This window comes from Pipra filicauda, unplaced genomic scaffold, assembly GCF_003945595.2.
Source record: "Pipra filicauda isolate LSUMZ 115617 unplaced genomic scaffold, ASM394559v2 scaffold530_size479538_pilon, whole genome shotgun sequence".
In the NCBI taxonomy this organism is placed as follows: domain Eukaryota; kingdom Metazoa; phylum Chordata; class Aves; order Passeriformes; family Pipridae; genus Pipra; species Pipra filicauda.
In genome coordinates, this window is record NW_024104677.1 from 369,273 (window position 1) to 383,811 (window position 14,539).

Sequence of the window (14,539 nt, forward strand, 5' to 3'; positions counted from 1 at the left end):
AAAAAATGTTGCTTAAGTGATATCATATGCTGCGTTGCAGTGAATTGTAGTGTTAGCACTCACAAAATTTTAAGCAAACTAGTGCTACCAGAAACTTTTATCCTTCCCTATCCTGTGCCTTCCAGCACTGTGAAGTGGAATGTGTGCTCCTCTTCAGGGTATCCTGTAACTCTACTGAAGACATTTCTTAGAACCAGTTCCATAAAAAAATCCTAGAATACTGTTCTTAGTTGTATAAGACGATATAGCAAAATTGTCCCTTTTCAGTAGGTCTTCTGTACAGTGTTGCTGTGGCATTCAGAAATGCAGAAAATAATCTGAATAAATAGATTGTCATATACTAGTATTTCAGTTTCATTAATCCTAGGGGCTGGGAAATTAGTGGAAAACAGTCCTTACAAGAGAACTGTGTTAAAATTACTGTTTTTCTCTAACGGTTTCATAGTGACAATGTAATTCTTTTTGATCCAGTCATGGCTATGTCTTAATTAAGGACATAACTGTTACTTTGTATGTATACATTTATCCCTAATTTGGATGATGACCCTCTTCATTAGATGAGAGAGCTTTGACAAGTACTGTTTGCAGACACAAATGAATCACAGTTAGCTTGTGCCCGAGGTATCATATAGAGAGATGATGTTTTGGAGGTTGTTCTTTGCAAATTTTTTTGATACTTCAGCTAGTTTATCTGGGCACAAAATATCCTTTCTTATGTTCTTTGTTCTGGCCTCTTAGGGGCTTGTCCCATGTTTCACCACAAATACCAATTTGACATAAAGAAATCAATTATATTGATAAGACAGTTGTTTTGTGTGGACTGGTGAGTAGGAACATAGGCAGCATGCCTGAAACATGTCCTCTGTCTTCCTGTGGTATTTGTTTTGAACTCCACAATATCATTTTAACACCGGTTTGAAAGGTTATATCACTTTCTTCCTAAATTCTGCCTTTTAAGAGATCAAAAGTTCATGCAGTATTTTTGTAATGGTGTTTGTTCATAGAAAGTAACAGGAGTTGGATGCAGTTTTAAATTTGTGTCTTTGGGTATAAATATTGTAACTAACTTTGTTAATTCATAACATGGAGGTATAGATATCTATTTTGAAGGAGCCCCTCATTTGGTGTTTGCTTCACAAGAAAGAAAACTTAATACCAAGACAGAGAGAAATATTTCATAGTGACACTTTCTTTAAAAAAAGATGACCGTCACATAAGTTTTCAAGTAATGGAGACAAAATGATAAAAATTGTCATATACAGTAGAAACTCGAGTATTTTTTATTTCTTTTTTTAAATTTTTTAATTATTTTTTAATTTTATCCAGTGTCTCCAGTCTTCCTTGCTCCAGAGCTACTTCAGTGCTTCCTGCTGGCACTTCTGCATTTTCAGTCTTCTTTCGCTACTGATTTATTTGCAGTTTTTCTTTTTTACAGTGGTGTCAATATACTTGGATTTGGTATTCTATTTTTATTTTAATGGTGTTTATTCCCTAATCTGCCATTGATTAACCTGAGAGATGAGGCTGTGAAGGTGCTGGTCTTTTGTTGTGCAAGGGGCTGACCAACCTTGTCTGTCTGCAGAGAGATGTGTCAAACAGATGTCTTATGACACAGAATTGAAATCACCTGGGTCCCAGTATTTACCTCATTCCAGAGTAAATTCTCTGGAATTAGTCAAACTTGTATTAAAAACCCATATAGACAAGTAATTTGGATTTTTAGATCTACTTATCTTTCTTATGTAACCATAAAAAGCAAAGCAGTCTAATGCTTTAAGTTGTTGGGTTTATTTTTTTAAATTGATACAGTTCAGTATCAGAAGTATTTTGTGGCAGTATGCTAATACATTACCATTTGAGGGGGAAAAAGGGAAGTCATCTCTAGAAAGGAAAGAACACATGATTTCCCTTAAGCACTGGAAGCACAGACTTAGATTCTAACAGCACCTGTTTTTCCCTAAGCATGTGAGAAAATTCTGAGAAAGTCAACATCTGTATCCAGCATTTTTGTTTCATTTTTTATTCTTTGCAATTATATTATCAGGAGGAGGAAAAAGGAAAGAACTGCAAAAGTTAAGCTGTACTACAATGGGGTTTATGTTGTTTTTTTTTTCCGCTGTGACCTTTTAGCCTCTGCCTGTCTTGAGAAAAAAAGATCTTTGGGGCTATCTAAAGTGATTCTTTTTTTGTTAGATACTGTCTTTCAAAATTCAGCTTTCTCAAATGATATTTTACAGCTGTAATTCTGTATTTTGTGTCTTAATTATTTTGTTAATTTTTTTCAATAACTAATTTTCTAATACTAAAAAAGAAAAGACAGTTTCTAATTCCGCAGACAAAACAAAATCCTTTTAGATCTTCCTTTAAAGTGGAAAAAAATCATCCCACCAAACTACCCCAAACCCACAAATCCTTCAGTCTTTTCTCCTAGTCATCTCCAACCTCCTGATAAAAAACACCCAACCAACAAAAACCCCACCACTACCACCAAAAAAACCCTCAACAATCAACCCCCCCTCCCCAAAATGTGCCCAAACCCCCCAAAACAAAACCAAAAAACAACCAGATTTTTCTGTGAGGCAGCTTGACAAAGTGTTCCTTATTGCAGCTGTTGTCTTGTGTTTTCACAGCTATCCATTTGTTAAGGAAAACTTACAAAAAGTAAAAATAAAAATCTTTTTTGTGACAGCATTGCATGACAGGAGGTGGGAAAGAGTCTGTTGCAGATAAATGATTGTAAAAGCTTCATATAAAGTGGGATGGCATGAGTTTTAATTGCTTTGGGAGAAGTGAGGAATACTTAGCAGAAACTAACATCTTTATATCAAAAAAGAATTTCAAACAGTTCAAAGAAAACATATTGTGGTTTGGAAGGTGAAAGAGAATATGGTATAAACAGGAAAAGATTTTAATTAGTGTAACTGATAGTATTAAAGTAATAAAAGTTCAAACCTCAGAGATCTAAAATTTGGATGGAGTTCTTCTCTTGATTTATTTCTAAATCTGTAAGAAATCCTAAACTTTTTTATCTTTTTATTTCTATAGTCTGAATATAATGTCTGTACACTTGACACTACAGAAGAATTAAAACTTTTAAGATTTATGTCTCAGAGAAGATATGAAAATATGAATCATAGAATATCCTGAGTTGGAAGGGACCCACAAGAATCATTGAGTCCAACTCCTGGCTCTACACAGGACAGCCCAGAGAATCGCAATATGTGTCTGAGAGTATTGTCCAAATACTCTGTCGGGCTTGGTGCTGTGACCACTTCTGTGGGGAGCCTGTTCCAGTGCCCAACCACCCTGTGGGTGAAAAGCATTTTCCTAATATCCAGCCTAAGCCTCCCGTGATGCAGCTTCAGCCGTTCCCTTGGGTCCTGTCACTGGTCACCAGAGAGCAGAGATCAGTGCCTGCCCTTGCGCTGCCCCTCCTGAGGAAGTTGTAGAGAGCTGTGAGGTCTCCTCTCCAGGCTGAGCAGACCAAGTGCCCTCAGCTGCTCCTCGTACAGCTTCCCCTCTAGGCCGTTCTCTCATCTTTGCAGCCCTCCTCTGGGTGCTCTTCAATGGCTTCATGTCTTTTTTATGTTTTGGTGCCCAAAACTGCCCTGAGGACTTGAGGTGAGGCCACGCCAATGCAGAGTAGAGCGGGAAAATCCCCTCCCTTGAGCAGGCAAAGATGCCGTGCCTGATGTCCCCCAGGGCATGGTTTGGCCCTCCTGGCTGCCAGGGCACTGTTGACTCATCCTCCACTCGTGTTGACCAGGCCTGTAGGTCCTTTCTGTGGTGCTGTTCTCCAGTGTCTCGTCCCCCGGTCTGTCTGTCCATCCAGGGTTGCCCTGTCCCAGGTGCAGAATCAAGCACTTACCTTTGTTAAAATTCCCATGGCTGGTGATTGCCCGTCTCTCTAATTTGTCATGGTCTCTCTACAGGGCCTTCCTGCCTTCCAGGGAGTCAACAGCTCCTGCCAATTTAGTATAATCTGCAAACTTAGTTAATATCCCTTCCAGTCCTGCATCCAAGTTGTTTATGAAGATGTTTAAGAGAACTGGGCGGAGGATGGAGCCCTGTGGAACCCCACTAGAGACTGGTGCCAGCCTGATGTCCCCCCATTCCCTATAACCCCTTGTGCCCAACCCCTGAGCCAGTTGCTCACCCATCTCAAAAGGAACATGAATGCTTTCCTTGTTGCTTGCGGGAGTCTGGATAGTGGAAGAGTACAGTAGGCAGGTGGGAGGAACATGCAGAGAGAGAAATAAAGTAAGCCTTGATTATTGGATTTTTTGGGGGTTTTTTGTCACCTCTTTGGATAGGATCTAGATAAGCTCCCTTTGGAGTCACAATGAGCCATCAGAACTAGTAAGCAGCATGACAGTGCTGGCAGTAGTACTCAGTTAAATGTCTTGAGAAAATATCTCCAGCAAATTTTACAGGGATGATGTATCATTCATTACCTGCTAGTCCTGGGATTAACTAGTCCTTGCTGCTCCAGTGATGGGCTCAGAATAAAGAGGAAGAGCACAGAAATTTATAACTAATGCCCTTGGTTTGCCAACGAGAGAAAGAAATGAACAGTTTTTCATGTCAGAATGCAATAATTAAAAAATAAAATTGATACATAGAAGGGATGGTTTTGTTTTTTGCAACTCTTGCCCTGCTCTTATCAGTTGCTTTTTGTGGGAGTAATTAAACAAAACTGAATTGCAGACAGCTCTCCTTGTGAGTAGAGTACCCAAGATAGGTTTGCCTGCTAAGGCAGTTCTTGAATTAATTTCCTCTTTCTTTACCCTGCAGCAGCAGTTCTAATTAACGAGTTAACACATTACTGGCTGAAGGGAAATGCACTTACAAGATCCCCCAGGAAGTGTTTGTGCTAATGAGATGGGTTTTGAGGCCACTGTAAGAAAACATACTTTTAGCAACTGTCATAAAGCTGGGAAGCTCCTGCAAGGAGGTGAATGTCTTAAGTTTGCACTTGAGCATTGATTTTTCTAGTTTCTGTTTTCAAGCATCAGCTCATATCTGTCTGCCAGATGATTAGTTGCAGATTTGTTGAAGCACTAAAAATAGTCACTGCATTTAAAAGAGTTTTTTTCAATATTTGCTTCTAATATGTAAAATACATGACATTATGTAGAAGGTGTAAAAGACTGTGTTCTGTTTATATCTTTTTGTATATTTCTTGGAGATAAAACTGCTTAACACCTTCAAGCACTGAAGAGGAGCCAGTCGGTGGTGAGAAGCCTGTTTCAATTTCTCACCAACACATTAGAGGCCAGTGCAGAAGCCAAACAATGCCCTAATTAAAACTGCTGAAGAATCCTACATAAACAGAATTAATAAGATTATATTTGGACACAGAGCTAGGATGAATTTTCTGGTTCTTCCCCAAGGTGCTTCTGAAATAAAATGCTGTAAAAGTGGAGCTTCAAAACATCTGTAGTTGACTGCGCGTGATACATACACACTGTGTATATAGCTAGAGTTACTAGGTCATAGGCACATTTCTAGAATTTAAAAATACATGTGAAGTATAAGGTGATTAGCCCAGGTGTATCAATGGAGCAGCTCTTCAATACTTTTTCTAAGACCTGAGATGGCAAATGCAAAATTAGTGCAGGAACACAACCCTGCTGAAAGCAAAGGAAGAGCAGCTTCAGTTAGGAAGCATGTAGACCACTCTCTAGTTAGTGGATCTACTGGTGTACTTTCTCCTCAAGTCCCTCATCTCCTCCCCTTGTGCCAGGGGCCTTTTACCCATAATACTGTTTGCCTGAGAAATGACCTGCAGAATGACTTAATTTCTCAATCATAGTTTGATTTTTGATTGACTTTTTTCAGACTTTCATTGCAGGTGGGATTTGAAATGTCATTGCTAGACCTGTTATTTGTTACATATACTTTCTGGAAACACGTGGCAATCATGGCTTAAAGAAGTGGCAAAAGACAAAACTCTGGTCTTAAAAGAGAGAGCATTATATCCCCGAAGTCATATTTCCCGCTTACTTTCTTAGGTAATTAGAAGCAGGCTTGTCTTCTGATAGGAAGCATTTGAACAAGCATTCATGGTAAAAATCCAGCTTAGTTTTTTGAGTTTGTTTTGCAAATGTTTTTGTTAAGTTGGCAGAAGAAATCTTGTGAGCTTCTGAGGGAACCAGAGCTCCCTGTCCTCCCTGTGGCATCCTCGTGGCATGCTGTGGTGTTGTCTCAGTCTTTCATCCTTCTTCATCTGATGGCATGTGGGATTCATGCTGTGATTGCTTCAGCCACTTGCTAATATTTCCAGCTGTCACAAGTCGAAGATGTGTAATTCTTGTGATTTTGTAAATGCTCAAGGCATTAAGCAATCTGTAGATGGAGAGAAAGATTTTGTTTAAAATATTATAATTTGTTTTGTGCAAGCCTGTTATATGATTTCTTTAACATGCTGAGCACTAAAAGCAGATAGGGTTTTTTTTCGTCTTTCTGATAGCCTAGGTGATGGTAATAGGTATGGGATCCCCCACAGTGACACTGGAGAGATGGAGTTGACACTGGAGAGATGGAGTGAGACAGAAATGTGAAAATTCTTGCACCCTGCCTTTGGAGACTGAACACAGGCAGCCTCTGGGGTCACCTAAAAGGAGTTTTGCTACTGTGAACTGGTAATGTTAATGGTTTAGACATACAGACCAGAACATCTAAAGTACCCCAGGTTTTCTGCAGGTGTTCTGATCAGTTCTTGAAGTTAGAGAACTGCAATGCAGCCAGAACAGAAGGGATTTGGTAATGGAAAATATTTGCTTGTTGCTGTCATATCACTTGTTCCAATCAAGCCTGGGCTGATAATGTAGTTGCCAGTCCCATCAGTCCAATTAGACCTGCAGCACTTTACCTGATACCCTGATCAGTGGCTTCGTAAGTGAGGCCAGAAATGTGGAGACTTGTCTGCTCCCCAACCCTGAGCTTGGGAAACACCCGGTACGTGGGAAGCACCTGCACCTACCAACTCTGTGCAAAAGTTGAGTACTAAAGGGGATGTTCTGGCCCCCTTCATCCACCTGGGTGTATTTAATAAATAATTGGTCAAGGTCAAGGCAGAAGTCAGGACCCCTCTTCTTGCTCACTGAAACCAGAGCTCTGCAGTTCCAAGAGTAGGTCGTGCTGAAGCATAACTGCCTCACAGCAGCCATCAGAAGGTCTTTTCTTGCTCTCTGTCTTCTTCCTTTTCCTGTTTTCTAATTGCTGGGCTCTCCAGTCCTTTCCTCTCACTCCTCATTAGACTGTAGAGTATTATTGAGCACGCCTCAAGCCACTGCTTCTGTGCTGGCGTTCATCATATGGCTGCTGTTCAGCAAGGCTGCAAGTGTGGCCTTTGGAGGATGTTTGAATGGGGGAAAAAAGCCCTGCTGGCTTTGCTGAGGGAAAGTGAGCTAGCACCTTGTAGTGGCTTGCTGGAAACAAAGAATACAGAGTACATATTACTGGTAATAATCATCTTAGTGAGATGCAAGAAATACACACTGTTGTGTTTGGGCCCAAAGCCATAATCGTGTGTTGCAACCTTGTATCTGCTGAGACAAATATACAAGTTGAAGAGTAATCGCTTGAAGGCCGTAACTGAAGGTACAGTCAAATGAAGGGCTCCTGAGTCTGAGACTCCAAATAAGGGCTGGTTTAAATAAGGGTCACAGTTTGCCTGATGCATTGTCATATGAATAGATGCTTGTCTGAAAGTTAGGTATGTTAAACAGATTGTACTTAAAGATTTATTTCCACTAGCAGTGGTGGGTACTAATCACATGTAAAATTCTTCTGTTGTTGGTTTTTTTTGGTTTTGAGTTTGGTTGGAGTTTTTTTAAGGTAAGATAGAATGCTTTATCCAAATGTGGCTTCTCTTGTGCATGGGAATGCTGTCTTTGGTGTAGCTTTGGTTATAGTGAGAGCTTTGGGCTTTTGTTTCTTTTTTTTCTTATGAAAAATGTCATAAATTTGTCATAAAGACTTACTCTCCAAGCCTGGTCTAAACTAAAATTATTCAAATCTGAATACATTTAGCGTTTGAGGTTCATAACATTTTTTACGGAATTAGAATTATAAAGATACTTGGTGTGGCACAGGAGTGTGTTGTGTTATTCTGACTTCACTGTTTCACTGGTAGGTTTCAGCTGTAAATTATATTACAATAGTCTTTTGTATAATGCTTAGTTGGTGCATTTAATTAGGAGCAAATATATACCTGACTCCAGACAGAGATAAGAAGTAAAAGATAATATGTCCTACTTTTGAATGCAAAATACCACGAACTAGAAAATTTTGTTTGGTGTAGAATTGGAACACTAGAGTGACAAGTAAGGGAACGTATATCTTTTTCTCCTAAGCAGAGGGGAAAAAAACCAAAACTGTAAAGATAATGCATCTTTTTCCAGAGGTGAAACAGCAGTAATGACTGTAGTCTCTTTGTACTCAGGGTCATCGGCAGAGACACCTTCAGGTTTCTTGCTTTAATATACTCTTCTTTTATATTTTAGCAGAAAATATTTGGAAAATAAAAGTGTTTTTGTCACCTGCAAACCGCTTCAGTTAGACTTATTTGCAAAAGTGATGTCTGTGGTGTTGGAGGTGTTTTCTCAGTAAATATATAGATAATTACTCTCCTCCCTGCAAGAAGAAGATCAGGAGGCTGGTGTTCATAGTAGGAGTAGCAGGGTTGTGTGTCAATTCCTTATGTTTTCAGTCTGGAAAATGGATGGCGATCCCTGCTGTTCATCAAGAGCTTGTGTATGTGGGAATACATGTCTGCTCATGCAGTTAAGAAGAAAAGAGATGGGAAGAAGTGCTTGTGTAAATAGTACTTGTGTGACCCTGCTTTGAGCAGGGTGTTGGTCCTCTCCATACAAAGTTTTTCTATGATTCTGAATAAAGTAACCATAAGAATTGAGCTACTTAATTCCAGTTCTGAGGAACTTGGGTACAGATAATTAGATTCTACATCACAAGAGCCTGGAAAAACTGTCTTCAGTAATGTTAGTTCTGCATTTTTGTGCTTGCTAATGAGCATGTGTTTGTATATATACATAAAATATATGGGTATACTCTTTAATTTTGTTTATGAATCTGGAGAGAGGCAGTGACCCAGTTTGCTCAGAATTGATACCATTACCATGACAGAAGATCACTTGAACTCTTTAATGGCAGTGCTTATAATAAAAACAATAGCTTAATAATTATCATAATAATGAATCATGAAAATAATGAAAAGTAACTTTAAGTTACTTTATAGTGAAACTATTTTCCATTAGAGTATTTTTCTAACGGTTTAAAAGAGTGAAACTGGAAGAGATGGATGGACAGCTCATTGACCAGTTCATCTCAGTTTGAAATCTGCCAAGGCTGAAATTGGTGGACATCGTATATCAGCAGGGAGCCATCAGACTTGCATAAAATCAGCTGGCATTCCCCCCAGATCACCTGGTGGCACAGAGCCCTAAAGGTATTGAGTGTTCAAGGGGTCATAAGAAGTAGCCACAGACCTAAATAAGGATTTCAGTTGGCAGCTCTTGGGCACCTCAGCACCAGTAGGCAGCCCAAAAATAATACTCCTGTATTGCTCCTTCATATGATTCTCCAAAATGGGGGTGGTATATTTTTTTCCCATAAATAAATAGAAAGTTCTGATCAACAGTACTTACACTGTAAAACTTCACAAAAGCTCTGTTCAAGCAAAACTGTAGCATGAATTGTGTTTGAGCATTCATTTTCTTCCCTGTACTCTATCAGGCAAGCAGTGGTTAAAGGCTCCCTTCCACATCCTTTTGCTTTGACGCTGTTTGGGGACATGTTGTACTGGACTGACTGGAACACACATTCGATCTTGGCCTGCAGCAAGTACTCCGGGGAGGACCTGCGTGAAATACATTCCAACATCTTCTCTCCCATGGATATCCATGCTTTCAGCCAAAAGAGGCAGCCAAATGGTAAGCTATCTTGCTTTCTTTCTTTTTTGAACTGCAAGTTGGAACTGATTTGCAAAAATTAGTCTTTCTATATGGTGGTGGGTAACTTCACCAACATCATGATACAATTTTTCCAATGCAGAGATTGCAAAAGACTCCAAAGAGAAACCAGATATTCTCTACATTGTTTTTTGGGCGTTTTTAAGTGCAAGGAAAAAACACCATCTCTTACTTTTTTTTCTGCCTGACACATTTATCCTGTTGTCATATTCCTTTTTGTTTTCTGTGCCATAACTTCAGGCAACATGGTATTTCTATTTTTTTGAAGTAATAGTTCCTGAGTGGAAAGTAGTGTTAATTTGGCAGATGATATTAAGCAGGACTAGCTCTGTGTAATAACCAGTGTCTTAACCATTGTGTTAATTTACTGTGTTTGCGTTTTGTTTTTATGTATACAACCCATATTCAGCACCAGTATGCTGAATAGTTTGTAAAAATGAGAAGAGCAGAGCTGAAACAAGGTTCTTGTTTAGAGCTAAGTGCTACTTTCCCAAGAAAGGAAACATTCAACATCTGTGCATTTTGGTACCATAAATACCCCACTACTCAACACTTGGAAGTAATTTTTCCTTGTTCTGTGTTTATCATTTCCTCCTTTAGTCTGTGTTGCTGCCACCGATTCTACCACTCAAATGCCAAATGCCATGTGTGTCTTAACACATGAGATGAGGTCATTCGTTATCAGAAGCATTAATCTGTGTGATTTATGTTTAACAGCTACAAACCCATGTGGAATTAATAATGGTGGCTGCTCCCACTTGTGTTTGATGTCTCCTACCAAGCCCTCTTATCAGTGTGCATGTCCCACTGGTGTGAAACTTCTCGAAAATGGAAAGACCTGCAAAGATGGTAGGCTTTGTTTTTAAAAAATTCTTTAGATTAAGCACAAAGTAGCTTTTGGAGGGAAAGGGATTCTTTCCAGCTTCACGATATAAATGCACGTTAGGGGTGGCAAATTCTGAAATCATGCAGGCTTTTGCAGTACAGATAAAAGCCCTCTACATTTAAAGACGGAAAGATACTCATGGCCGAAGGGCAGGTTACCACCAGTTACAAAATTTAAGGTGCAGTTCTCTCTCTGTACTAACTCCTTGCAAGTTTTTTGGGGGCTCTGTTGTTCCTTTTTCTTAGAGAAAAAGATATGTACCTCTTCTGTTGCCTCTAAAATGTTTCTGATGTTATTGATCATGAATTAGTATTTGGCTAATAGGGTTGCACAACAAACCCTTTTAAAATGTTTTTTATAAAATCTGATATCTATGTATTATACACACATACACCTGGAATCTCTTTTCAATTCGTATACATAAAGTTAGACACCTACATTTGTAGAGAAGAAGTGAAAGTAATGCCATGTTTTTAGGGGTGTTGAAAGTGTTTCAACCTTAAAACTCAAGATGTGATCAAGATTTACAGCTGCAAGCACTCATCCAAAACTGCTTTTAGTGTCTCATTGTGAACTACTGTATGTGACTTCAAATTGTTACATTTTTTAAGTATAGGTCTTGTGATGTGCTGTGATTGCTGTAGTACATTAACAATCAAAATTAACACTGGGAGATAATTAGGTAGCTCATAATTAACCGTCTTTTATGCAGATCCCCTCTCTATGACAAAGGTAAATGGAGGAAGAAATGATGCAGCAGAACTTAGTGTAAATAGCCTAAATTAAATGTATACAGAAATAATTTTTTTATTGGAGTTTTATATTTTAAAAATTCTTGTAGGTTTGTCAGCTACTGTTCAGCGTTTTCTTTAATTTCATGCTATTTCATGCTCTCTGCTGATTATTTGAATGTCTGTGTGGACCTTGTTAAAATAAATTGCTACTTTTGTGTGAAAAACAGCTCCCAGTTTAGCCTGGCAGGATTGTTTGTAAGAATTTACCAATACGCAAGCAAAATGTTTTCTTTTCTATTGGTATAAGGAACAAGCTTTAATAATACTGCTCCGGGTTGGTCATAAGTAGTCATAATTTGACATGGATCCATGTGCTTTTTTGAAAATACTTGTGTCATGGTTTGAGATCCCTAAAAATTTAATTCCCTATCTTCAAACCCCCTTCCACATCTCAACTCAATGTGAGAAGGTTTTTTCCAGACAACCACACGAGACTCAAAATGGGGGGAAAACTGTTTCCCCCCACCACAACTCTATATGCACAGATAAACTCCTTTGTGGCAGCTGATAACAACAAAGCAGTTGTTACTTAATACAGACATGTTTGCAAAAGCAGAGCTGCACAGAAAGTCCATGTGGGGGATGGGGAGTGGTGAAGGCTCCCCAGGGCAGTGGTCAGGGTCCCCAAGGCTGCAAGAGCTCAAGGAGTGTTTGGACAACGCTCTCAAGCACATGGTATGTTTCTTGGGGTGTCCTGTGCAGGGCCAGGAGTTGGACTTGATGATCCTGAGGGGTCCCTTCCAACTCAGGATGTTCTATGATTCTACGAAAGTTTGGTCACTTGCCAAGCGTAACTAGAACAGAAAAGTAACAGAGGCTGAAGGACTAAGGACAAAAGTTGGAACAAGCCCTGGAGAGATCAAGAGAAAGTAATTCCTTCCCTTTGACTGTGCTGGTAGGAAAAGGGATGGGGACTTCAGGCAAGAGGGGCTGTATCTTTTTTGCTCCCCACGTGCTGTGTTCCAAGGAACAGGTCATTGTATCACAGAAGTGCCTGTTTCGCTGCTCAAGTTCGGCCCTATGTCCTCATGGAGGTAACCTGCTAGACAGGTTAACTAGCCTGTGCTAAGAGCTGAATGGCACCTTTGTAGTGTATCAAAGTAAATTACCAATGATAAGTAGAGGAATGGTATTAAAAACCCCCTCAAAACCTTATTAAAAGGACTTCAACTTCTCATGCAGAGATATTCAGAAGCATCAATTCACTTTTTTGGGCATTTCTTGTGTCTCAGAATTTATAACTGTTGCTGAGAACTGAACATTTTTACCTTGGATAGTTTTAGTATATAGCTATTAGGCTGAAATGCTGAAACACTGAGTGCTTAAATCTCTGTTTGCAATTAGGACATGTACATGACTATGGGGGAAGGAGGGACTGGTGACTTGTAAGTGAAGAAAGGTGAAAAATGATGATGAGTTTTTGTCTTCTAGCAGTAGACGAAAATCAGACTGGTTCCTAAACTGAATTGTTTCATGATGAAATGAGCCCTTTTGAGGAGAGAACTTAATTTATGCTGCGTTGTTGAGAGTACTGGCCTGGACTGGAAAGATTTCGACGGGTGAATTTTGCGTGTGTGTTTGTGGTATTTGCAGTGCTTTGGCATTGACAGATGATCCTGACAGCCAAAGGTGAGGCTGGCTGACCTCCCTGAGCAGTTTCCATGACAACCTAGCGTTTTTGAATAATCTTGGTTTATAGGAAATCTTTTCCTCCCTTGCCTTTCTCACAGTGTTAGTTTCTCTGGGGTTTGTAGGTTTTTTTTATATTGCACCTTAGAGGAGTTTTACTATTTCTTGCAAGATCTTTGAATACAATAACACGTACAAACACACACACACACTGACGCCCCAATTTTGAAACAATTTTCCATAGTGTTTCAGGAAAGGATGATAGCTTAGAATAAAATTACCTATTTTTCTAATAAATCATAATAAAATCAAAACAATTAAGTGACTGAGATGTGGGCTTGTAGCATGGTTTTAGATCCCCCATTGCCAAGGTGAAAGTTTATAAATCCCTGTACCTCAAAGAAAAATGAGGCAGAGTAAGTTTTTTCATGTCCAGATATTCCTCAATCAGTAATGTCCGAAGTGAAGAGTCCTTTCTGAGCACCCAGGCACTTCTGCCAGGGAATTTTTACCTCCTCTTGTCATATTCTTGGTAATCTGTTGTCGTTCAGCAGAACATACTGGGATTTCTCTTTTTCAGTATTATGTGCACTGCTGTTCTGAGTTTGGCAGTGCTACATATAAATGGTCTTTTGATAGTTGTAAAACAAACCTAAATTTTCTTACAAAAATTAGTTTGTCATTGGAGTTACATCTTATTTGTGCTTAAAGATCTCTCCGTCCATGTGCTCCGCTTCTGTCTTTGCCTCTAAGGAATTTACCTGTGTCTTGAATTTGCTACTGCCAATACAAATACGTGGTTTGTACTGAAAAAACTGATGGTGACTTCAGCTGAGCAAGAAGGTGTGAGTTTCCTCATGAAGAAAAAGCACTGCTTCAGACTTAGCTTTCAGCCTTGCTTTGGCCATTCTGTTTTCTTCCAGGAAAAAAGGTCTTTATTTTGACAAAGGATGCTCATATCCTATTTTGCTTGTAGGCCTGGAGGCAATAACCAGAATTTTGCACTTCCTTTTGCAATTTAGGGTTGCCCAATGAGTAATTTGCTTTGTCCGGAATAGCCAGAATCCTGATTCAACTGCACAGATGAAGACGTGAATTTCACACCCTCATTCTTTCATTTCTTTTGAAGGAAAGAAAAAATGGGATTAGTTTCAGATGCATGTTCTTTTGCCTTTGTAGTTCTGTGGCTGAGCTTGTCTAGATGAAAAAAACTTGTTTGTATTGTTGTATCAGGT

At 39.2% G+C, this 14,539-nt stretch overlaps 1 protein-coding gene across 2 annotated transcripts in view; it reads left to right on the top strand.

Moving 5' to 3' along the window:
- LRP6 (LDL receptor related protein 6) overlaps positions 1-14,539 on the top strand; it is a 127,033-nt gene that overhangs the window by 52,645 nt on the left and 59,849 nt on the right. For both annotated transcript variants that reach the window (XM_027709889.2, XM_039387102.1), the window contains exons 4-5: positions 9,760-9,956; positions 10,713-10,844. In XM_027709889.2, the coding sequence (XP_027565690.1) occupies positions 9,760-9,956; positions 10,713-10,844 (329 nt within the window). The remainder of the gene's footprint in view (positions 1-9,759; positions 9,957-10,712; positions 10,845-14,539) is intronic.